At 41.5% G+C, this 27,019-nt stretch overlaps 2 protein-coding genes across 2 annotated transcripts in view; one reads left to right on the top strand and one right to left on the bottom strand.

The window, feature by feature from the left end:
• The window catches only part of kif18a (kinesin family member 18A), a 29,621-nt gene extending 27,551 nt beyond the window's left edge, over positions 1-2,070 (bottom strand). The window contains exons 1-2 of the mRNA XM_079496703.1: positions 1,959-2,070; positions 711-1,065 (exon numbers count right to left, since the gene is read on the bottom strand). Coding sequence (XP_079352829.1) covers positions 711-1,032 — 322 coding nt within the window. The 5' untranslated portion in view covers positions 1,033-1,065; positions 1,959-2,070. The remainder of the gene's footprint in view (positions 1-710; positions 1,066-1,958) is intronic.
• A 395-nt stretch (positions 2,071-2,465) lies between these two features.
• Positions 2,466-27,019, top strand: part of mettl15 (methyltransferase 15, mitochondrial 12S rRNA N4-cytidine) — a 70,110-nt gene continuing 45,556 nt past the window's right edge. Inside the window, exons 1-2 of the mRNA XM_079496962.1 lie at positions 2,466-2,566; positions 3,343-3,602. Of these exons, the coding sequence (XP_079353088.1) occupies positions 3,366-3,602 (237 nt within the window). The 5' untranslated portion in view covers positions 2,466-2,566; positions 3,343-3,365. The remainder of the gene's footprint in view (positions 2,567-3,342; positions 3,603-27,019) is intronic.

Genomic DNA, 27,019 nt, shown 5'->3' with positions numbered 1-27,019 from the left:
CCACAGATTTTGTCCAAAGATCACCCAAATTGGTACACATTATCTCTATAGTCAAGTGATCAAAACCATCTGTCCGATTTTTCATATTCCATCACGATAGGCTAAGATTGGCATCTAAAGTTAGCAGGAGTGGCTCGTTTTGAACAAATTGCCTCAAATCATGAACACAGCCACTGATTGCCATAAATCTTTGCACGCACATTCCCACTATGCAGAGGAAGAAAATGCCCCCTTTACACATTGTCCTGTTATAGCGCCACCAGGAGGTAGATTTGTGCAAAATATATTTTTTATATTACTCCTACAGAACAGACTTTGTCCAAACATGACACAAATCGGTACACATTATCTCTATGGTCATGTGTCAAGACGGATCTGTCCGATTAGATTGCCAATGCCATCTAAAAGTTTGCAGGAGTGGCTCGTTTTGAACAAAATTCCTCAAATCATGAATGCAGCATGATTGCTGTGAAACTTTGCACAAACATTCTTACTAAGTATGCTGAGGAAGAAATGCCACCCATTTGTCATTTGCCTATTATAGCACCACCAGCAGGATGATTTTTGCCATTTTTATATTACTCCTACAGATTTTGTCCAAAAACCACACAAACGCATTACAGTCATGTGATCAAGACGGATCTGTCAAATTTTTCATCTTCCTAACATAATCACTGTAACAAAATACATTTATCTTAAGTGAAACATACCTGTGCAGTTAAACCCAGCCAAGACTCCATCGAGAACTGTTTTCGTAGTGTTCTCAAAGATGTCCATTTGGATAGAGTCCTCTCCAAATACATGATCAAACACAAACTTGAGGTCTTTGTTTGGCCTCTTGTTCATGTCCCTGTTTCTTACACGTTTTGACCCAAAACACAAGATATCCTCCTGTTGCTTGGGATCAAATATCAGCATGTGATTGTCCACAACCTGGACCACGTTCCTGAAGTTGTCACGCTGCTTCTCATTGTCATTCTCTGGCCTCACTCTAACAACCACCTTCACATGACTGCATACCTCTCTTGCCATGATGTCTCTCTGTAGTGATGTTGAGCAAATGCTCTGCAAAACAAACAATGCCATAGTTAGACTCATGTAATACTGCCACATCAAGCTTTCAGTAGAAGTTCTTTTTTTGTTGTTGTGTGAATTCAAACAGTAAATAATATTTTAGTAACTAGTAAAGTGTGTGTGTGTGTGTGTGTGTGTGTGTGTTTGATTGATTGAAATATGTATTAACAGTTTGCAGAATTACAGTACATTTCAAGCACAAACTCAATACAAAGTCTGTTAACTGAGTGGACGACCCAATTAAGCATTACACTTGTTTACAAGAGGGTCCACCTTGTTCAATTCATCAAAACATTTAGAGACGTACAAATAAACACTTCTATATAGTCAAAGAACAGAACAGTGTGTGTGTGTGTGTGTGTGTCATACAGACAGTCACACACAATATTCTATATTATATTCATTCCAGTACACAACACAACCGTATTCATTACTGTCTAAAGACATCGAAATAATCATGAGTTCCTCAGGAACATCAGATATAGTTTCAGCCGGTGATGTTTATACATTGCACCGTACACTGCTTTACAGATGCTTTCGTAACGAGTGGGGTGGGCTACATGCAGTTAGCCTAACGTGGATGTCAGGGAAACTTTTTCAAAATGCTCATGTTCTTCTAGGTGCACGTACATTATATACGCAAGAAGGTGCTCAAACATTACTTTGACACCTGACATTATGTCTCATTTACATTAAAGACAGACGCATGATTCGGGCTCAACGAACGTGTAACGTACATGTTAGCTTGTTAGCCAAAGGAGCAATAGCAGCACAAAGAGCTACATATCTGCCAACGTTAGAATACTTTCTGCTAAGTTACCGGTTTATTTAATATAACTGACGCTGTGCCGCTCATATCTGGCGTAGTGTGCAACGTGTCTTACCTTTATCAAAAACTGGGGATCATTAGAAATGTAGTTTGAAGTCCGTGCTAGCAAGAGCTTAAAATGCGGAACAACATCAACAAGCGCCAATATTTTCAAACACAAGCCCTGAACGGTAGATCTTTTAAAGCTTTTGTGATTGGACAGACTGGTGATGACGTTTTGGTGTGACGAGTTTTGTAGTCCGGTCTGCGATCGATTCCAAAATCCAAAAACCTGGTGATGCAAGGATTGATATGGTTAGGATAATAATGAATTATAATAATTATATATAATAATATCATAAATAATAATAATAATAATAATAATAATAATAATAAACATTATTATTATTATTATTATTATTATTATTATTATTATTATTATTGTTATTGTTATTATTATTGTTATTATTATTATTATTATTATTATTATTATGTTTTATGATATTCACAAGATTATTCTTCACCAAGATAATCTCCAGAAATTAAACACACTTCTTCCGATGTAAGGGTATCCCGTCCATAACGCACTTCCGGACATATTTAGGACTACAATCATGGAAGTATTCGACTACAACTGTCACACCAAGGTGGAGCTACATAGACGTACCATATAGTCGATTCACGGTAACTATCTTACTGAGAATGTTAACACGTGCAGAATTTGTTTCGTTTTCTGACACTCTCTGATTTATTTAATTACTGGGTTATGGTTATGTGCTCGCAAATGCTACTGATGATGATAGTGATAGTGTAGTGCATCGATCTCGCCTTGTAATGTCACACATGACGTGCAGAGCTAACGTGTTAGCTGTCATTGTACTTTCTATTTGATTTGTGTGCCACACACACACACGCACACTCGCGCACGCACGCGCGTGCAAAAGCTCTGTGTGCTATAGCTTCTTCCATGGACAGATGTCATGATAAATACATAAACTGACAAACACAGGGACATTCCACAAATGTGGAGAGGACATTGCTTTCTTTTAAAGATTTAGAATGTGGTTACCTTTTATAGAATTTAAGTATTTTTCTGGGTGTTTTTATTGTGGTGTATTTATGTATTGTATTGTCTTGTCTTTAATGTTTGCATTGTCCCGAGCAAAACGTTTTCCCCTTCTGGATAACTTCTGATCTAATCTACAGTGACATTCTTAGCAATCCCACACTGTTTCTTCAGGAACAGTACTTTGTAGTTAGGCTATAAGATCCATTGTTTTTTGTTCTGTCGTAATGTGCACATTCTTTTTAAGAGTTAGTGTAACACAATTTCAGGTGTAAACCATAGGTGTATCAAAGTATTTGACATTTAATTATAAAGTCTCCCAAATATTCATCACATTGTACCATTTGCTTAATTATCATAATATGACCCATATGAATTATCATATTTTCCCCAGAGTTTCTGTCAGGAGTCAGGACCATGATATACCGTGATGTGTCCAAGCTCTGCTATTTGGGGTCAAGACAAGCAACTCTTTCTATTTGGAGAGTCAGGATGCCTTGGATGTTCTTTGTGCACTCATCAACAATTGGCTCATCTAGTCCGTGTTCCCAGGATAGATCTCAAGATCTTTCTTCCTTTGCAACTGAAAAGACTCCTCACAAACCGGTCATGCTCAAAGAAGTGCTTTGTTGCTTAGATGTCCAACCCGCACAGGTAATAATTATTTCTTCTATTTTCATCATTTCAAATTATACAGAGAGAACAGTCACACAACTATAATTCAACAATTATACTATTGTGTGCATCATGGATAAATAAATATATATGATATCATTCCTGGGTTATGACTGAATAGGACCTCATTGTGACTTGAGGGAATTTTGTGAAAATTCACCACTCCTTGTCATATGTAAGCCAGTACCTCGGCTTCAAACAGTTTTATGTACTATCCTATAGTATAGGGACAGATGGACATGACACAAAAGCCTGCTGGTGTGGTGGGCAGCAAAGGAGGGTTAATAATGGTGCCCTCCACACCTTGATATGCATAAACTGGGCAGGTGGGGGCCATGGGTCAACAACTTAGTCAGGGATTTCACCAATATAACAGTGTTGGCAGGACATAAAGTGCTGCATGAACTTAACACCTCTAAACTCCTCCGCTTCCTGCCCATTTGCCAACTGTCCCAACATAGCTTGCCAATTTGTTGCTATTAAAACAGATTATAACATTTGTTTGAGGAAAGTCATGCAGTACATACCATAACTTAGTGTTACAGTCTACCAAATTGTAATAATGCATAATTACAGTTGTAACTTGTAACCTATCGTCGATCGATATCTGTCAAGCAATCAAAAGTCAACACACTGCTATTAGCCTCTAATACAGCTACTGTACAATCAGGCAATCACATAATTGTAGTGGTTAAGTGAAGGTGTGACTATATTCAATGGCAGGGAGGAGCAAAACCTCCCTGTGTTATCAGACAAATTCCCTCTAAAATCACTGGGGACTAAGGTTAATATTTTTGAATGGTTGTTGTAAAGCAATCAGCCATGTGTAGCTGCTTTTTTCAGTCAAGCCAGAGTTTGTATAAATGGAGCACTCATGTGATTACGGGTGTCTGAGAGCAAATACTGCAATTAGACCAAAGTGGGTAAATGCAGCCTTTCAACACCGTGCTGTCTCCCACACATGAAATCTGTCTGTGGATATCTACTGAATATGGGCAGGAGTCATATTGCACTATTTTCACAATACATTGCACACACATTTTCACACATTGTCAGACACACAATAGTATTTTGTGCTATGTCTTTCATGAATACACACTAATTACATTCATTAATGGTAAAGAAAACCGGCAGAAAAAGACTCACACTCTAGTTCTACATAAACCTTAAACCTTTAAGGAAGACTCTTTAGACAGACTAAGACAATATTTTTGAGCGGTGCTAGTTCCTCCAACACTTGAGTATGTGTGTAGCAGCATGAGTCTGTGTCTAACTGTCTATTTAGCCTGAAAGAGACGGTATGGTTTTCTGGGCACAGAGGGGCGGACCATCTCCCGGACTTCCTATTGGTTCACCAACCATTAATGTTACAAATGGTTTGACTTAACTTTGTATGTGCCTACAAGCAAAAAAGATGTCACGCTTGGAGAACCTCTCAAACAATGTGTACATGCATTCCTTGCTTTCAGGCCTAAAGTGCAAGTGTGAGATATAGACCCCTGGCAAGGAATAGTGTTACGGTTGCAGAGTGTAGAGGTTGTGGTTAGGGTATATAGACCCTGCATAGTCTGATGGAAAATGTTCATGCAGTGAGATGGAATGGAAGTCATCTGGGTTAGGTTTGTTTGAGTTCTTCTTAAAAGGATCCCTGGCTAATAAGACTTATATGCCTTAATACATACTCAATACTATGAGTCCCCTAATTAGGAATTAAAAATCACACCCGTGTTATCGTGCATCATCATGACGTAACATGTCTGTTTGCTCAGACACATCCATCCATCCATCCATCTTCAACCGCTTATCCGTAGTCGGGTCGCGGGGGCAACAGCTCCACCAGAGTGCTCCGGCCCTCCCTCTCCAGAGCAACATTTAATAGTGACTTCCTCCTGGGGGATTCCGAGACGTTCCAAGGCCAGTGAGTCGATGTGTTTCCTCCAACTGCGCCTTGGTCTGCCCCGGGGTCTCCTCCCAGTGGGACGTGCGTCAGACACATATGATGTAAATTCTCCATTCATTGTCAATGGGAATTTAATCTTCATGTAGGACAAAAATACAGATAGTCTAGACCACACATGGATTGACAAATTACATCATCAACTTGTGACAGGCATTGCCCCTATTGAGTGCAAGATTAACTTGTTTTTAAAATAAATACAAATATTTAAGGTGTTTTAAACAAATAGGGCAATTATAACGTATTAAGGCATATTTGGCTTATTAGCCAGGGATCCTAAGGATTTAGATTGAATGAAGGACTTTGGATTTGCATTCCTCCTTTGGCAATATGGTGAAGTTTCTCCTGTTTCCTGTTATTTACAATGGAATAGTCGTGCTTTAACAACAACTGCTTGTGTTGGGCAGTAAATACATTTTAAACCGATAATGGCTTCAAAAAATGAATCAGAACACAAACAAATATTACAAAATAAGCTGTTTTAATTCATTTTAGCCATATACATATATATAATGTTTGAGAGTAGGTCATGGGAGAAACATCCACTGTAGTTACTATAGTCAGTATCGAGTTGCATGACAAACAAGAGATCAACAAAAAAATAATAAAGTCTACACACTTTTAAATAATCTCCCACTGTTTATTACAAGCTCAGTCCAACAATGTTTCAATCCTGTCTGGATCTTCATCATTCATTCCTGATGAAGTTCTAGAAGGGACCATATGCATATGGGTTATTGAACAGAAATTGCAATAAACAGTGGGAGCATATTTAGCAGTATGAAGGCTTTATAGGCTTTATTTTTTATTGACAATTTTTAGCATGGGGACCAGTGTCTTGCTAAATAGCAAACTGCTAATGGCCACAAAAGTATCCATTGAATGGGTTGAGTTGTATAAATATCTTGGGATTTGGTTGGACAACAAGTTAAACTTAAAACACCACATCGATTCCTTGGCAAAAAAGCTAAAGTTCACACTGAGTTTCTTGTACAGAATGAAGTCCTGCTTTTCTAATGCTTCTCACAAAAAGCTGGTTACAGGCCTCTTCCTGTCGCAGCTCGATTATGGCGATACTGTCTACCGTTTTGCTAGTTCCTCAACTCTGAGCAAACTTGACCCCTTTTTTCATGCTGCACTGAGGTTCATAACCAACTCCCCCTATAGGACTCATCACTGTACTCTGTACGCCCTAGTGGGTTGGTACTCTTTAACGTCTTGCAGGTTGCTATTGGTATATTCTCACTTATAAACCCATTCTTGGTAATCTCCCACTTTAAATTTGTTCTAAATTTGAACTTGTCCAAAACTACCTCAACCTCAGATCAAATGCTTGGCTGCGCTATGTCGTGTGGCACGACTCGTGCCCCCAACAAAATCTGAGGCTGGGAAAAAAAGCCTTGCCTTTTTTGGACTCTGGTCATGGAATGAACTACAGACCAAACTCAAACTGGCTTCTGTGATAACCCTACTGAGCTTTAAAAGGATTGCCATGGGCACACTTCCCAAACATTGCTCCTGCTTTGATGTATAGCAAATGTTGGTTCTCTTGCTTTTTAGTTTATTAGCACATTTCGTTGCTTAGTTTTTATATATTAGCCTTTTTTGGTTGCGTTATTAGATGTTCCTGGCTGTATTCCCTTTGAGCTTATTTGGTAGTGGGTACTGTAATTATGAGCGTTGCATTTTTGTCCTGTTATTGGTATAGGGGCGACTGTGGCTCAGGAGGTAGAGCAGGTCGTCCAATGATCCATGGGTCGGCGGTTCGAATCCCGGCTCCTCCTGTCTACATGTCGAAGTGTCCTTGGGCAAGACACTGAACCCCAAATTGCTCCCGATGTGCTGGTTGGTACCTTGCATGGCTTCCGCCGCAATCGGTGTATGAATGGGTGAATGTAATGCACAATCTATGTAAAGCGCCTTGGATAAAGGCGCTATATAAATGCACCATTTACCATTTTATTGTCTTGTGTTTATTGTTACTGGCAGAGCTGTGTTACTTATTTTGCCTCTTCTCTTGGCCAGTTCACATTTGTAAAATAGACTTTAGTCTCAATGTGGTTTTTATTGGTTAAATTAAGGTTAAAATAAATAAATAAAATTAAAACAAAATCTTTGCGAGGCCTGCTTGCCTACCGTGTCAGTCATGGGGTGCAGCCATGAGGACATGAAGAAGCTGTGGGAAGCTGTTTGTGTTTGTGGTGACCCTATAGGTAGAAGTGAAAGCAGTTTTGTTGGTGCACTCCACAGAGGCCCCTTAAAGGGCCACTTCACCCCTTTTGCAACCAGATCTTTTTTTAATGATGTTTGGGAGACATAAACACTTTCCTGGGGTTTTTATGTGGGTAATATGTGTTTTTAGATATTTTAGTATTTCAAGGTGCCTGTGATGTCACACACACTGGTCTCACGTCCTTCCTGGACTACATGTTGTCTCAGAAAGACAGCCGCCCCCCTCTCCACAAGGTGGGGTGAGTGCACCAAAGCATTATGGTCATTGAAGTAATCCAGCAATCCAGTCGAACCCTAGTCAAACACACAGACTACATTATTTTTCTGGCCATAGGGTGCAAATTTCTAATTGTGCTACTGTTATCTACTGCAGTTTCTTCCATCTGTGAAATGTTAAGTTTCTTCCTTGTCCCAATGCAAGTGTGACAAATAAACACACATACAGACGGACAGGGAAGAAAACATTATCCCCTGCCGTTCCGGCCTGGCAGAGATAATTAGTTTATTTTATTTTTGTATTATTATTATTATTTTAACCAGAGATAGAAGTTTACTTTATTTAAAGCCAATGTTCCAGTCAGTTTATCCAGGTAAACAATCAGGATTAATCAGGACTGTCCATGGTGCTGAAGTCTCATTGCTGTATGGAGTGCTGAAGGGACAGCGCCCCTTTGTGAACAGTAAGCATGAATGACTCCAAATCTAATCAAATATAAATGGAGTTGGATAAGGAGCTGCTTCACTGCAATGGATTCAAGAATGCTTGGAATGTGGATTCATACTTCTATATTAATATCATTGCCCTTGTAGTACTCAATCAGGGGTTTAACGTACACATATTTGTTCCGAACCATTTTGGTACAGTGCATTCGGTTCTGTGCACATGTGTGCACCAAACGAGTGTCAAAAAACACTATGTACCTCCATTAAATGATAGATGCATTGCTAAAAGTATGATTTCCATTACACTTGGAGAAACAGGACTGGAAGTTTTCTGTAAGGCATATTTCAAGTAATTATTCAACTCATACAGTAAATCATTGAATGCTAATATTGTTGAGCTAATATTTATTTTCTTCTTAGCTTTCAACAGTATCATTACTGATCTGTTTAATTGAGTTCAGTATAGTTTCTGAACATTAAATATGCCTGTAGTCAGCTGTAGAAGTTGTGCAATTAAATATCCTCTCACATAGTCAATTAGTTTCATGTTCAATTGTTGTCATGTTTGTATGAATGATTGCTTTAATTATTGTGTCCACAACTTATTTACTGCAGAATAGCCTGTAATGGTGTCGGTTACATTATAGTGCCATTCTTGTGTATTATAATGCCAATTCTATGTTTGAAACTATAGGGTTTGTTTTTGTTTTAGTTGGATTCTCAGAGTTTGTTAGGTAAAAGTGCTGTACTGTACTCTCTCCTCCCACCCACGCAAAGGGGAACATCCCAGTGACTGCATACAGAGAGGAAATTGTTTGTTTCAGTAGTGCGAGGAAATCCCAGCTGGCTTGTTGCTTCTGTGGCATCATCCTCTTCCCCCTCCTGTTTGTCCACCCCCTCTACCTCACTAGTACTGATGGGCAAATAGAACAGTTCTGGTGAGAAAGACGAGGCATGGGGAATCCTCCTCTGGCACCGGCTGCTTGGGTTGGGGACCTCCGCCAGAATAGATTAATGAGCCGTCAGCTGAGAGTCCAGGGGAAAAACCCTGTGCTGCTTTACTAAGGGAAAGAAGCTGCCTACGCTTACACTGCAGTCTCACCACACTCCCCCTTGTGGAGTTAACAAGGCCATAAATGTTAATACTTCCTTTTTTGGACGATTATCCAGAAACTGCTCTTTAACATGTGCATGCACTGTGGAGAGCTTTGATGCAGAAATCATGATTATTTGCCGATGTGACAGATGATGAATAATTGTGTATGGAGTTGCAATAGTATGTGACAGTGTAAAATATAGTTTGCTCACACCCATATGTGCATTTATATTGATACATGATGTGGGATGGCGTATTGGAAATGTGTCCAATCTTCAATTGCAACTTCAGAGTCAGAGTTTTGATCCTCTTGACATCCTATATTCACCCTGTTTTAGTTTGGATCTATGTCCAAGTTCATACATTCTCCAGGATATCTGCCACCAAGACATGTCTGCCATGATAGATGTAGTTTGACTCTGACAACTTCACACTCTGAATCAGAAGTTCAGTCAGAGTCAAACTACCTCTCTTTAAGAACATAACCTGTCTTACCAAGTGTGAACTACCATCATATCTGGAACAAAATGTCACTTATTAAAAACTTTCATTTTGGGTGAATAGGAAATATATATCTTTCAGTATGCATAGTAAAGATTAAATATCGAACAATAGAAAACAACGGTAGTAAAATGCTATATTATACATTGCTCATTGTATTATATGGGACTAGCCTCTCTAGTGGATTAGAATTAAATCATCTCGAAAACGCATATTGTAAAATGAACATACCGTAATACATTCTGTTGGAGATGGGGAGATCCTACATATTTGTTTAAGTCTCAAAAGTACAATTTTAGGAAATTAGGAAATCAAATTCACTGTTGTATACTGTACAATGTTTGCAACTATGATAATATAATAATAATAATAAAGCTTTATTTTTATAGCACCTTTCAAAACAACGTTACAAAGTGCTTTACAAAAGGAAACAGCAAAGTAAACATCACACAGCAGGAAAAACACAGAAAGAATGCAAAGCAAATAATAATACAAGGCAGAGTAAACAATCAATAGAACACAATCAGGAGAGAACAGAATTAAAAGCTAGTCTATAAAAATGAGTTTTAAGTAGAGATTTAAAATGTGGAACTGACTCAGCGAGCCTGATTTCCAGGGGCAGAGCGTTCCATAGGGTGGGGGCCCTAAAGGAAAAGGCCATGCGACCGGTCGAGTTCAGGGGCCCCTTTGGTAGGGCTAGGAGTACTTTGTTAGAGGATCTCAGACTGCGGGCTGGTATGTATGGGGGCAGTAGGTCTGAGATATAAGGTGGTGCAAGACCTAGGCTGGCTTTGAATGTGATGAGTAAAACTTTGAAATTGATACGAAATTCAACTGGCAGCCAGTGCAGAGAAGCTAAAATGGGTGTGATGTGATCATACTTTCTTGAACCGGTTAAGAGACGGGCAGCGGCATTTTGTACTAGTTGGAGACTGTGGGTAGATTTTTTTGAGAGGCAGGTGTAGAGAGAGTTACAGTAGTCTAGGCGGGAGAAGATGAAGGCATGAATTACTTTAGTCAGGTCGGAGGTGGTGAGGAATGGTTTGATTTTAGAAATATTTCTGAGGTGGTAGAATGAAGATTGGACGACCTTCTTTATGTGTAGTTGGAGGTTGAGGTCTGGGTCAAAGATGACACCTAAGTTTCTGACAGTGGGTTTGAGATTCGGTTGTAGTGGTCCGAGGTTATTTTCGATGTGGGCTCTGGCAAGGGGGGGACCAAACACTAGGACTTCTGATTTGTTATCGTTGAGCTGAAGGAAGTTATTGAACATCCAGTTTTTTATATCGGTTAAGCAGTTGTGGAGGGTGGCTACACTATCTTTATTGTCCGGGGTTATTGGTAGGTAGAGTTGTGTGTCGTCAGCGTAACAGTGGAATTGGATGTTATGACTGCGGATTATTTCACCTAGGGGGAGCATGTAGAGGGAGAATAGTATAGGGCCGAGGATCGAGCCCTGGGGGACCCCACAATGTAGGGGGGCTTGTGATGATGACACATTGCCGATGGTGACCGAAAAGTGTCTGTCGGTTAGGTAGGAGGTGAACCATTTGAGAGCCACACCGGAGATTCCCATGATATATCGAGTGTTTGACTCAAGGCTGTGTTGAGTCTTGCTGGTGTAATTGGATGGTTGTAGAGACTTCCTGTAACTGATAACTGGAAGGTTCAACACCACAAAAGCCTTTGTCTGTCTATAGCTGGAAGTGTCTTCAAGCAAGACACTAAACCCTTACCTGCCTCAGAGGCGCTGCAAATGGTTCACCTTGCACTAGATCCCACCTTGTGAAATGCGCACCATTATGTGTCACAAAGGCATGCAATGCATTTCATTTCGTGACTGACTGTAATAAATTATACTCAAACGGCTTGAGTATATTCATGCATACTAGACAGCACATCATCTGATAGAAGAAGAAAGAAATGATGCAGTGATTATAAAATAATACTGAGATAAACTTTATTATTATTGCAGAGAGACTCAACATAACGATTTTATTGCTTGAACTTGAAGATGTTGAAGCAGTTCATCGTCTTTGAAAAAGGCATCACAAATAATGCATGTAATGGGCAGTAAATATACTACCTGGAGCAAGGGATTTTCTGTTTTCTCAAATGTAAATGCACCACCCCACCCCCTTGTGGGTCTTACCTTTTGTTTTGTTTTTTTCACTCCTCTTTTGTTTTTGGGAGCACTGAGTAGTGAAAGAGGAGGCTGGTGAATAATTGATCCTTGTAATTAAACACTCCAGCTAGGGACGCTGGGGCTGATTGACGGCCAGATATTAGGCCCTTGTCTCGTAAGGTTGCAAGTTTAGTCTGAGGTTATCAGTGGCCAGAAGAGTCTTACTCCCTCCCTGCCTCATTACTTGCATGAGTAGAACATTTCATAGTGGAGTGGTGGGGGCGTGGTGTGAAAGACAGTCTGGGACTTCATTAGCCAAATGGGGTGCCTCAGTCTATGGTATGCCAAATTGTTGCTGAACAGACAACCCCCTTGTGGGTAGTAGGGTACTTCACTACGTCCTGTGGAGTTGCCTCAACCCATTTATCTTGCTCATATTCTTCAACTGTAGATTTCTACATGAATAATGTTTATAATAAAAGTAAGCTGTGTCATCTTTTGGGAGCACTTCACATGATGTATAGGTGGCAGCAGCTTTTGAATCGGTTTCCCATGCCAGTGTTGTTTGTGTTATTACGATTTTAACAACTTGCACTGTATATGTATATGAGAGAAGGGAAAGCCGATTTCTATACTGTTTACTGAACATAACACACAGGGGTAAAGGAGAATGAGAGGCTGCTATACTATATAACTGCTAAATGAATCACTGGGAGCTGAAAACAGTTTCAGTAACTTTATTGTGTGTGTTACATGTATGCAATATTGCTGAAAGTAGGGAAAATAAACAAAGTGAAACCCACCCAACACACAGAATCAATACTATTACAGAGGAGTTCATGACAATATTTACATTTGTGCGTAGTGTATGAGCGTGGGTATGGTAATCAGATGTATGCCCTGTGGACAGCTGAGTAGGGATGATGACTCATTCCTGCAACACATCCTTGATTGGGGTTCAGATGAAGGCTCACAAACTAAAAACACTGCCAGTGATTTATACAGTGATGCATTTTAGAGTAGTTAATTTTACTATCCCAAACTAGAGAAGCTCGGAGTGCATATCCCCACCAGGTTGGGTTGCATAGCCAGGGCTATGTAAGATCTTGCATCACATTAACACAATCAGTGCCGGGATGCCTTCAAAATAGGAGCTCTGGGGTGCCGGAAAGACATGGCCGCTTTTACTCTGAAGCTACCCACCCCCCTCCCCCCCGGAAACAATCCGGAAGAAAACCGGAGAAATATTTTGTTAGCTTACCATGGTCTCGAGTCTATTATATCGCTAGAAGCTCCAAAGCATTCATATTTTGAACGAGAGGCATGTTGAAGTCAGAAATGAAGCGCGTAGTATATCGGATCAAAACCACGGAGAGCGCCCTGGATTAGGAGAGACGAGGCATTATTTCTGCCGCGCAGCTAAGTGAACGGTAAGCTAATATGACCGTAGGCTTCGCTCTACAGTGGCCGAGTGTCCGACTGAAACATTTAAAAAAGGAAAAAATTCAGAATATTCTCCCCACGTCCTTTGTACGCGTCGATTGGGTTCCCTAGGACGTGTGGAGCCGTCCTACGGACGGAAACGGTTAAGGGTGTGAGGAAGTGTGGGCGGGGTGGGGAAGTTGTAGTTGTAGCATGTCTATAACATACAGTACAACTTTACGCATTTGGAGGTGCACTCTGTAGATTGAGGACCCTCATCATGCGATGAGGGTTGATTGTATGTTACGTTCATGATATAACATTTTGGAAAAAAATAGTCCCTATATTGGTTAGACCAGTCATTAGTCCTACAATCTCAAACCCTCACCCTAACCCTAACCTCACAGGGCAGCACACCTAAACCTAACCTTAACCCTCTCCCAACACTTAACGCACCCCTCACCAACCTTAATCCGGTCGTTTTAACGCACCCCTCACCAACCTTAATCCGGTCGTCTTAACGCACCCCTCACCAACCTTATGTCTAACCAATGACTAGTCTAAACTAAGTATGCACCCCACTCCAGACCATAGACTCTGCCCAGTCACTGAGTGGTATTGTGTTTTGAACCTGCAGTTTATCCTGGTTGAAAAAGCCATTCTTCAATGAGTACCAGAGGTGGGGGTGGGTGGATTAGCCAATCAGCACCACGGTCCGTTATCCAGACTATGGGGTCTAAACACAAGGCACTTGCGCTGTGTGGTGCACTCGTAATGTGCCTCATATTCAATAGCGTAAACATGGTGAATGGCCCAAACTAGAGGTGATCGGTGATCAATCAGGTCAATCAGATAGGGCTGGCCAAATGGAAACATTTTATTAACCGGTTACCGTCAGGCCTTGCCGTTAGCCGTTAAGGAAAAAAATGCGCTATTTTTATCCTTTCAAAAAAGACAAATACAACAGGGTTTTTCAAATCCCAGTCCACCCGGACGGGGGAATTAGCAGCCGCAGCGGTAACGTGCGTTATCATGAACACATGCACTGTGATGCACACACTTTCCCAGTAGCCTAAAGGTGCTTAACTTTCGAGACCACAAAATGGAACGACCGGGTCCATTTGGTTACACTCCCAATGTTAAATTACTGTGTACTTTTTATATCTGTTATATCAATAATACAATCCACCACTCGAGGGAGGGGGAAGACAGTTACTGATCGTGCACGAAAAAGAGTGAGCTGGAGCGAAGGGACTTTTATTTTAATGAGTTTTTACCAACGCTGACCTGCATGACCGAAGTGATTGAAGCGACAGTGGTAGCCTTGTTCAAAAGATGCAACCTTGTCTACTTGACTTCCATAGAGTCCAGTGCATTCCGTGAACTTCCGGTCCAGGGCTGTCGCTATTAGGCTCCCCATAGCTGCCCAGAGCCGCCATTGGACTGGCCCCATGAAGTGTACAGAGTTGTTGCAACTCTCTCATCTAAATAGCTCTGGTTCCTACCTAGGGACACCCTAGGGACGTAGGCGTAACCACATGCGCTTAAGGCCCTGTTCAGACTGGCAGCGCAAATGTGATTTCCTATCCAGGAGTCTGGACAAGGCTAAGGAGGAATGCCATTCAAATCTGATTAGAAAAAATCCTTTTGGCATACAGACTACATAAAAAAAAAAACAATGTGACTCCAATCTGGATGGGCCTCAAATCTGATTTGAAACAAAAGCTTTGCAGTTTGAAAGTGGATATTCAAGCTTGCCCTACAGCTGCAATGTTGGTGAGTTTAATGTCGTTTAATACAAGCAGATCGCAGATGCAAATTGGATGAATGGGGAGTCAATGGATGGTATATGGCAAGTTACTTCATATCATTATAATAAATCTAGAGTTGCAAATTGCAAAGGACTGTGTGCAGTGGGTGAATAGTCTGTCTTACTGGCTGTGTGTTCACTGTACCTAGTTAAGGCTTCCCTAAATTTTGGGTCGTTTACCATGTTCAGGTATTCAGCTAGATAGCATTCCATTCCATTTCGCTTTGGTTTTGGGTGGTCTCTTTCCAGTGTTTTCTTTTTGTTTTCTTATATAATCTAGTTAAGTCCATTGGGTTTTCCGTCTCGTAGTTGTGCTTGTGTTTGTGCACAGAGTCCCTAGACCATCTGACTAAGGGGGCATCTCTGTAGGTTTTCTCTATGGTGAGGGCTATATGCTATGGAGCGTGTCTGGGTTGCTTTTCTTTGAGGTGCTTATACATTTTAAGCGCTCTCTTCTTTATTTTGATAATGAGTGCTTTGATTTGCAGAGTTCTGCGTGCAGAGTCTTGGTTTATTGTTTATCCCATTTCTCAAGTTCTTGGTTGGTAAGGGCATTGAGACCCCAGATCACGCAACCATCGAGGGAGATGGGTTCTATGACATCTTTAACCAGATTTTTATTGAGATGTCTAGCTTAACATTCCTTAAGCTAGCCTGATGGCATAGAAAGCTTTTCTCTCAGGTAATTTGCAACTTGTTGAGGTTTCCTGTGCTACTGATGTTTAGGCCGAGGTAAGTATATTTTTTTGTGTAACAGTTCACAGATTGTTCGTATTCCATCCTGATTGGCTAAGTTGGCTTCCAAAGTTTGCAGGAGTTTTGAACGAAATGCCTCAAATCCTGAACACAGCGTGCGATTGCCATGAAACTTTACACGCACAATGCCACTATACATAGCAAAACTCTAGTCAATTAACAATGGGTAATTGGCCATTGGCCAAAGTTGGAGTGCCAAGAAAACAATTAAGTGTTACAAAGTAACTAGGATACTAGGTGAACATCAAACTTGCATCTGTCTAAACAACATGCTATCTTAATCCATTGTCCCATTGGCACATAAACAAAGCTGTTAATCCACGTTAATCCAGGTGTCATGTGGGAAGAGAAGCCGGTATCGATTGCTGTTTTATTTCGCTCCATCAATCTCCCCTTTCTCAAGCTTGTATCATTTAAGTAACATTTACCCTGGAGCTGGAGAGGAACGACGGGAACGTACAATGTTTTCTTCCAACTGCTTCGTAATAACAGTGTGAGTTTAGTTAAGTTAAGTTAAGTTAGTTTAGTTAAGATCAGTGATCACAGGGATGGGCATTTGGACCTTTTTTGGTAAACGTTTAACCTTTGGACTGTGGGCTGTTAACCATCTAAAGTCATATCAATGTACAGTATAAAGTTACAGTGCTATGTGTGGGATGTTCAAATATAAAACATGAATTGTTACATACATTAGGTCTATATCTCTTTGTTGTTCTCTTGGTTGTTTTCTTCTCTTCAAATGTTCTTTTGTTTATTAGGTATAATAAAATATTGTATGAGGAACAAGTATAGATTATAGTTAAGTGATTTATTGGTTATTAAGTGTTAACATTTAGCTGTGTTGCTCATTCCACGAATGCCTGGCCCTTACAAGCTGTACCTTGTTGTAAAGGTAACTAATCAATGATAAAAACGATATGAAATACAACACCAATAGGTATTGTATATATATATAAGGGGAGAAATAATCGTGAGCTTTTTGTGAGGAGTTTATTATATCATCCCCAAATGCCTACTCTCACATGCTTTAGACACCTCTTGCATGAGTATTACGTACTGTAGCCGTTTAGTGTTACATTAAACTACAGACGCATGTGGGAGGGCAATCTTTGAATGATCCACTGCCTTTGCTGACAATTTCTTCGTACAGCAATGTTAAGAATTCTAAGTGGGAAAGGGGCTTAAATAACATACTTAGCATCTGTTGACAAGAAATCAGTAGGATATACACCATAACATCCATAGTACATAGATACATACCATATGCATTATGAACATCTGCATAGCACAAGTAGAGTCTATCAAAATAGAGTTTTCAGACTGTGGCAAAAACGTGAGTCTGTAATCCTTCCTGAGGTGGGAGGTCATTCCACAACTTGGGAGCCAGGAGGAAAACAGTCTGGAGGTCCTATCTTGCGCCACTACCACTCAGCCCTAAACTTTTTTTTTTTTTTTTGTATTTTGAAAAACATTTTTAAATAGTTCAACTAGCCACTACACACGTTGTGAGGTTGTAGATCGACTACTTGAACTATTTTAAAGGTTTTTTTTTTAAATAGTAAAAAATGGCAAATAAGTTTAGGCATAAGGGGTGGTGCAAGATATAGCCCTAGGTTGTTTGGAGCATTGGCCAAGGTGTCGGGACAGACAGACATCCTGTGCTTGCTTGCTTGATGTTGTTGGTTCGATCCCTGGCTGCTCCTCATGGCTTTCTGTCAAAGTGTCTTTGATCAGCGGATTCACCTTTTATCACTGTATTAAATAGACGAAATCAACCGTTATCAGGACGTTGGAATACGGCCAATATGGCCATACTGGCATACTAGACATTGTGGTGTCACGTGTCATTTCCAACTCTATTGTCGGCGCATGGAAACTAGGGGCTACTAATATATACTATTCTCTGCCTATTGGGACGTAACTTGGACGGCGCTTTGTCAGGTCTGGTGGCCTTCGCAACGCTCGGCACAGCGACTCGCTCGACGGTGCCTCACGTGGCTCAAGGCCACCAGACACGGCGCGCCTCCTTCATTGACATCAGTGACACAAAAATACCATTATCACCCGTCACAATAGGTGATAATGACATACTGAAACAGTGAGTATGTGGAAAATGTCCACCATTGCATGGTCCTGATGACGGTTGATTTCGCATATTCTATGCACTGAAACAGTCGAATGGGGTGCTTTAATCAAGACACTGAACTGCTCCCGATGAGCAGGTTGGTGCCTTGCATGGTTGCCTCCACCGTTTGAGTGAATGTGCGTGTGAATGGGTGGGTGAATGTAATGCACATTGTAAAGTGCTTTGGATAAAGGCGCCTATAGAAATGCAGACCTGCCATTTGCAATGCCCTTGATTGCCTTGTAGGTCATCACCAGTGTTTAGAATTGGATGCAAGGCAGCAACCGCAGGCCAATGAAGGGAGTGCAGAAGTGGGAAACGTGTAAAAGTCCTATCATATGCATACCCGGTACATGTCATTGGCATTTGGCATCATTTGCACTGTTGTTCTGAATGGCTTGTCAGTACTGTGAATGAATCTCAAGAGAGATTCAAGATTGTAATTTGTTTTGTCACATATAGGTGTTACAGGAGTACAATTGTTTGGTTTAAACTTTTGGTCAATTTGTGAGTTGACATGAATAATTGCAAAACACACTGTACATGGCAGATTAATACTCACTATCATATGTGTAATGACTCAATTCCATTTCTGTGATAGAAGGTGGTGTTGATGACACGTTGTGAGCTGGTAGATCGTCAATTTATGAATAGCCAAAGTAGAAAATAGGTTAAACTGATTGTGTTGTATATTAACAGTAATTTTGCATGGGAACTCCTGGAGCCCAAGGCCCCTGGGGTCCCCGCCTTGAGAACCCCTGTCCTAGTGTGATCGTTTTTGGTCTCCCAGTGGTTTCCTGGCTCTTGTTCTGAGTTCCTGTTGGTGTTGTTCCTGTGTGCTTCCGAGTTCCTGTTGCTTTGTCTTGGGATTCTTGGGAACATTATACTTGCCCTTTATAACTAAACAATTAAATGTAACACCGTACACGACATCTTCTTCGCTTTAAAAATAGTTAATATTTTAATCCTAAGGGGGACAGTGTCTGGCGCAGATATGACAAAACAGCATGTGCTGCACAGCTGCTCACAGAAGTATTTAAAACATTGTTGTGGTGCTCACATTAACCTCAGGAAGTATTGAGTTGCTTTTCTGTTTGTGACAACGTCGTGCATATGAAGAAGTTGAATTCATAACGTTTCCACCTAAACCTTTACCCTGTTCATGGGGGACATTTTATAGTGCCTTTATTTGACCAGCGGGGGTCAACTTTGTTTACGTTGCAATGCACTACTGGGTAATTTGGGTGTTTCTCTCACTCTCCAACAAATAGCATAGTGATAGCGTGTTTGTTCAGCCTTTTTAGATAGGGTTTGAGTCGTTTGGCCGAGCGCAGCGCAGACAGAGACATTGCTGCTACATGGTGGTGGACTAGGACGAGCCTAAAACGAGATGCCGTGGCTAATATCTTTCCTCACAAGGACAGCGAGTGAGAACCGCAAGCAGACGAAAAGATGCGCTCCTCAGGCTCCTGGCCTACTACTGGTCAACACGCAGGCAGCCTCAGGCTCCTGGCTGGTAGCCTACTACTGGTCAACCCGCAGGCAGCCTCAGGCTCCTGGCTGGTAGCCTACTACTGGTCAACCCGCAGGCAGCCTCAGGCTCCTGGCTGGTAGCCTACTACTGGTCGACCCGCAGGCAACCTCAGGCTTCTGGCTGGTAGCCTACTACTGGTCGACCCGCAGGCAACCTCAGGCTTCTGGCTGGTAGCCTACTACTGGTCGACCCGCAGGCAGCCTCAGGCTCCTGGCTGGTAGCCTACTACTGGTCAACCCGCAGGCAGCCTCAGGCTCCTGGCTGGTAGCCTACTACTGGTCAACCCGCAGGCAGCCTAGGCTCCTGGCTGGTAGCCTACTACTGGTCGACCCGCAGGCAGCCTCAGGCTCCTGGCTGGTAGCCTACTACTGGTCGACCCGCAGGCAGCACTTGAATGCTGACGTGACATAATAATCCCATCTAGTGTTTCATTAGCGCGACGGAACGTGACAAAATAGGCTACAGTTGAGTTTTGTTGTTCTGCTGACAGGCAGCTTCATGAACACAGTAACACACGCGTTGAAACAAGGCTGTGGTAAAGATACCAAGAAGGAGTGGACAGTGATGTCACTGTTATGCAACACGGACGTAGTATGGACTTGAAGCTGTTTATAAACCAGTCAGTCAGTGACATCACTGACGAATCCTTGGTGTTACTCTTCCTGCGACCAAGTAGCCTCTGAAACCTTTTCACCGTCGTCTTGACTCTTTTTTCCCCTTTTTTTCATGGGCCCCTTGGGGGGCTTAGCCGGTTGCACCGTCTATATATTCGCCACTGGGATCAAACAATTGACAGCTGCAATGTTTCAGTGAATACCCCCCATTCACAATTTTCACAAACATAGTTAAAATAGCCGATCTACAAGTTCACAAGGCTGGTTGTAAGCTTGTAGCTCACTTATTGTCATTGTTTGTGAAATAGGGCTTACAGTAAGTGTACATTTTTTTTGTTATCAAATGTTTTTATTTGTCAAAAACAGCACAACCAAACATGTTGACATCATGAATGAATAAAGAAGTTTGGATGGCCAACATATGGGAACGTTGGCCTGCAGACATGCAGAGGCCAGTAGGGTGCAGTTCAGTGCATGATTCAGGTCTTCTAGACGTTCACTTTCATAAACAATGGATTTATAATAAAGCTTATTGTACCTTTGTACAACTTCAATAAACATCCATAGTCTAGGACTTTACCGTAGCAAGCTTTAGTATTTGCACTGTTCATTAGGCGACTCATTCTGAAGCAAGGAGGTTATATTTATGTTTGCTTCTGCCTGAACATGATCATCAGCGTCCAAGTAGAGACAGCTCCCAGGTATGTCTCCATGGCTCTCCAACTTGTAGTCAGCATTGTACTGCTTTTGTCATGTTTCCAGTAACCAAAACCTGAGTGGCATTTCTCAAGTCCTCAATTTAATAAATGGCTGTTAAGTGCTGTCTTATTAAGTAACTTGCTTTTCAAAAGAGATAACCCTACACTGAATGAAGATGATAAAGTGGTATAAAGCTTTGGCTGTGTCATCTGGCAAGTTGTGGAGATAAGTGCAGAAGTGGGAGAGGTTACTAGTAGATGGCCCGAACTGCCATATGCGTCAATATAGTGACAGAGAGAGAGAGGTATAGATATAAGATATTTTGGCAGTGAGTAAAGGGGTGGAGGAGAGGAGCAGGGGGGAGAGGATGTAAGACGCTATAATTGGCAGTGAGTAGAGGAGGGGAGAGAGGGCGATGTGATTGGCTGAACTTTGCATAACGTTTGAGCCACATGAGCCTATATAAGTGGGAACTGAGAAGGGGGCGAGAGTAGAGGTAGGCTAGTGGTTACTAGATGCCAGTTGCCGGTCTCTGGCACTCTCTCTGGATCTGTCTCTCCTGCCCTCTTCTCTGCACTCCCTATTATGTTATCTTATTTCCTTGTATTCAAATAAAGCAAATCATGTACTGTAACAAAAAGTCTAGGTCTGACATCAGGCAGTCATCCAGGGACGTAGCTGACCATGGTTGCCCTACTCCTCGTAGGATATTTGTGCTGCCCCCCGTCCCGACGAGAGCGCTGCTATTTTTATGTTATTTTGAGGGTCGGCTTGGCACTTTTTGGCACATTTAGTTTCCCCCCTCGGCGTGTTGCCCTACTCGCAGTGCGTATTGCAAAAAAAAAAAGTGTCGCCTGTCTAAGACCTTCCTTAGCAGAGAGCAAGACTGTGCTCGCTTTGGGGCCCATCTCACAATGCCACGGCGCATGGACAGCCACAAGGAACCTAGTGCCCACAGCCCTGTCCTCCAGCCTCAATGTGCACTGCTTGCAACCACCACCATTTGCTTCCACTATTTTAATTTACTTCATTTTTGCCAAAAAACAACAACTCCTACACCCGCCATCTTCCCGCTGATCATACATCACAAGTGAAATGCATGTTGGTAGGGACACAGATTAATGGGTCACCGTTTTCGGTGCAACACTCCCCTTGCCTTACCCACCGCATCGGCACCCCCCATTTTGGAATTAGACAGTGTCTCGCAGCAGAGCCACACAACAACACGGTCGCCTATACCACTCTTTCTACCACCACCGCAATCTACAAAACCATGCCAAAGTTTAAACTGCTCGAACATCACTCGACATAACTTTTAACTACGCGGATGATACACTCCTCTCCTCCGCCACCTCCTTCACCGTGCCAGACAAATACAACAGGGTTTTTCGAGTCCCATTCAGTCCGGGACGGGGGAATTGGCAGCCACAACGTTACGTGCGTTATCGCCAACACATGCACTGTCATGCAGTGTTTCAACACCACAACATGGAATGACCGGGTCCATTTGGCTACACTCCCAAAGTTATGTTACTGTGACAGCGCAATGACCGCCATCCCATGCCGTCTGTAAAATAAAATGATACATTTACATACATATACATACATACAATACATACAGAGACAGTTAATGACAGATATCTATCTATCTATCTATCTATCTATCTATCTATCTATCTATCTATCTATCTATCTATCTATCTATCTATCTATCTATCTATCTATCTTATATAATAACATTACTTTTGTTCCCAAGTTCAACCCAACTTCCCAAGATCATCCGTTAACAATTCCCTCTCAATCAATGTGATCTATTATACCACATTACCCACACTGTACATACTTTGCTGTTCATATATTAGAATGGGTAAGGCCCTAGTTTAATAAATGACTGGTATGTTTCATAGAGAGATACAGTTGAGAATTTAAATGAAAGGACGAATTGAATTATAGAGTGATGACAAAGCCCACGCAAAGTATCAGTGAAGCAGGAGAAATATAATTATCCAATAGAACATTTTAAAAGTTTCATGGGTAACATGAAGACCAATCCAGTGTGCCAAACATACCACCCAGTTTAACCACTTAAGCCCTTTCAATTCAACTAGAAGTTCGCTGCCCTTGGGTGGCTCACCTCTAGTTGCGTGCGGTGCGAATGGGAAGAAGGACATTTCGGGATTTCACAGCCTCCACTTCATGTTTCAGCTGTGTTTTTAAACCCTGTATTCTGCCCTTCACATGTAGTAGCGGATGGCCACACATCGTAGACACACACTTGGAAAGACCTTATATTTAATAGTGTGCGCTTGTGTATCTGTGGAAGCTGCAGGTAGTGTTGGCAAGTGTTTGTCAACCACTGCTGTGAAACCACATTGGACAATACATTTTGTGGCAGGTTGAGGCCAGTGTACTGGACGCATGTAGTGAAAGCATACACTGCATACACTGCATCATGCATGCATGAAATTGCCAGGTGTGGTGAATAGAAATATATTTGATACACAGAAGGTACACCAGTGATTAGTATTCATTGGCAGGTCTATTGTTAGGTTAATGTGTGAATTGCCTCGAAACTATATGGCTCACAGCCACCCATTAGCACAATATGAGGGGTCAAGGATGTTGGGTTGAGGGGGCAATGACCCCTTTTGACCCCTGTGGCACCGGGCCTGGCTTAACTTCCACTGTCAAAGAAGTGATAGTATTTTCACACACAATGTGGTGGAAACAAAGCGCGCGCGTGCGTGCGTGCGTGCGTGCGTGCGTGCGTCACTTGTTCGCTGGCACCGTTAGTCAACTCTTTTTCCGGGGGACAACGAGCTACCTTTTCATTTGTAATAAACTGGATACTTTGTTGACCAGGGTCCCCCAGGGTTCTGTACTTGGCCCCATTATTTTTGCACATTGTGAGCTCATAGATCTGCTATTTTTGCAGATTGTTCACCAATGCCAAATGTCTGTCTATTATGACATGCACAGAATAGGGATGCCATATAGGGTTCATGTGTATAATGTGTCAGGTGGGAATACCACGGTAAAGGTTGTGCCTGATGCAAACAATAAGTTGAAATACAGGCAGGTTCAGAGAAATACTCATCATCATTTATGGCCATTTTGTATTCAATGTCCTTTCAACAGGAGTGGTAATACTGACTAGCATTGGTAAATGGTGCATTTATATAGCGCCTTTATCCAAGGCGCTTTACATGCATTACATCCACCCAATCCAATGTCTTGACCAAGGACACTTCGACATGTAGACAGGAGGAGCCGGGATTCGAACCGCCGACCCATGGATCATTGGACGACCTGCTCTACCTCTTGAGCCACAGTCACATTCTATTATCGTATACTTTTGTGTTATTGAAAGATAGAGCAGTACCACCTGCAAACTGATATGTCAAGCTTGTTTGTTTTCATTGTAAACCATCAGAACCTGAGGGAAATTCAAGGGACAATCCAGTTGACATCAGACAAACTCTAAATATGACTGCACATTGATTTACCACAGTTGATACACACAAACGTCACAAATGAGCTTGTCTCGTATAGTGCCAGTTGACCTGTGCCATGGTTATGTTTGGTACTTCCTTGCAGATTCATTGAAGCTTATATTTTTTTAATGGGTGAAGGAAAAAGTTAAAGGTTATTGTTCGATGACTCAGCCTATGTTGCCAAGCTGTCACTTCAACTACATAAACTAAAAAGGGTATCTTTGAAAAACAAAGAAGGGTCTATTCGACCTTCATCTGTCCTGATGAAGGTCGAATAGACCGAAATGTTGAATAAAGAGCAACATTTGGCAAGTTTTCTGACAGTGTGTGGGACCCTTCTTTGTTTTTCAAAGATACCCTTTTAAGTATGCTTTATTGCCCTACGCACCTGTCAATAGCCTTGAGGTGTGCATCAGCCTTTTGCTAAAAACTACATAAACTAAACAGTCTTTGCTTTAATTAAAGTGCAGTTGTTAGTTCAACGTACACAGGGCTATCATTGCATTTAACCATACATACACATGTAAGGGGCAAGTGCAAGTTTCCTGACATATGTAGTTGCTATGAAAAGATGTTGTATGCATCTTGAACAGATGTCGGGTGACATACATGACAGTAATTACATATAGTATTAGTACTACAGTATATATCAGTGATTCTCAATATGGGGTTCACCGAATAATTTGGAGGGGTCGTCAGATGCTTCTCAAGCCCGGAGGAATACAGCCAAAAAGGTAGTGAACCACTGCTGTGTATTAAGCTAGCTTGGGAATCCCTTAGTCAAGAGTTGGACCATCTGTAACAATTTGTTGTTTGAGTGCCTTGGTCAAAGGCTGAGAGAGGTATTAACTCGCCAGTCTCGCATTAAACTGCATGCCATAATTTTGGATATAATCCATATATTACAATAACATTAACTACTATGATAATAACACAAATTAAAAAAATAACAAAGAACTGCAATACACATTCATATAATAATGAAATTATTATTATTAATGTTAGGAATAGGAATGGATGATGAAAGTTATTTGGAAAAATGATTGCGACCGCTAGGTCGCACTTACTATGAAAACGAGCAGTAACGCTGTAACGCATCACACTCTGTGACTGCCAGGGACTTTCCCATCCATTTCCCATGATCGCGATGGTTTGACTCATATGGATATAAAGAATCAAGTAACTGACTGAGAGAAAACGCTAATGTTACTGCCGTCGAATTATTACAAATTTCTGAGACAGTTTATTTACATCTGTGACGACACAGAGACAACTCCCTGACAATATCGCTGAGACAGTTTATTTATTTTTGGACCACAATGCTTATGAGACGATTTAAAATGAAACTTATTATGCTTGAGGACTAAACGGATCTATGAAATAAGATGGTTGTTTAACTTAATAGCATAACATACTGGCCCGGTGCAAAGACCTACTGTAGGAGAAATCACATTTGAGCACAACAGGCGAAAGGAGAAACCGTCCGTTTGCTAGCTGGCGAAAGAATGGTCAAACGTCACTGTGCCTCTTAACGCAAAATTCATGAATAGAGAAAAAATGTGCTCTCCATCTTTTCCGCAATTTGGTTTTTGGTTGTTTTTTACTGCGATAAAGACAATGTTCATGAACCATTGAACTGAATGACAGGCCCTGGCACACTACATTTATCTTTTTTTGGAAATTGGACAGACGTTAAGCTTAGTGTTCGCTGTGCTGAAAATAGTGTCTCCCATGTTTTGTTTATCTACTAGATTGGCTACTTTTACTAACTTTTACTAACAAAGTATACAGTAGGTCTTAAAGTAAACTGGGTGGGTGACCTGACAGCCAAATGGTAGGCAGCATACTACAGCTCTAATGCCTGGCAGCAAGTACCTGGTTTGATTCCTGGCCGGTCGGACCATATGTTGCATGCCACTCCACTCTCTTTCTGTAGTTTCTGTCTCTCTGCACTGTATAGCTTACCTAAGGCTCAGAAAAAGTCCCGCAAACAACTTGAGTATGAAGCCTATGATTGTAAAACATGCTGAATGATTGCGATTTGAAATTAGCTGGAATCAATATAACCCATAAATGTTAATTGCACCAACCCAAACAACCCAGCTTGTTGTACAAATGATTGTTGCTGCTTGCTGGTAGCTGGTGGTAGGCCATCTGTTTGCATTGTATCTGTGTCATAGCCTGTAGAGGGCTGCTCAAGCACATCCAAAATAAACACTGACGTAGTGAAATGGCACATATTTGGCTTATAGGTGGGGCTCTGTCATCCCCCGCCTGATGTTCTTATTGTTAAGTAGAAAGAAATAGGCGAGATAGGAGCTACAGGGCAGGTGCAGCATAGCTTTCAATATGCTTTTGTCAACATGCC

The sequence above is a fragment of the Electrona antarctica genome (assembly GCF_951216825.1).
Source record: "Electrona antarctica genome assembly, chromosome: 3".
NCBI classification, from domain to species: Eukaryota; Metazoa; Chordata; class Actinopteri; order Myctophiformes; family Myctophidae; genus Electrona; species Electrona antarctica.
The sequence above is the reverse complement of the archived record's forward strand: the minus strand, read 5'-3'. Positions and strand labels throughout refer to the sequence as shown.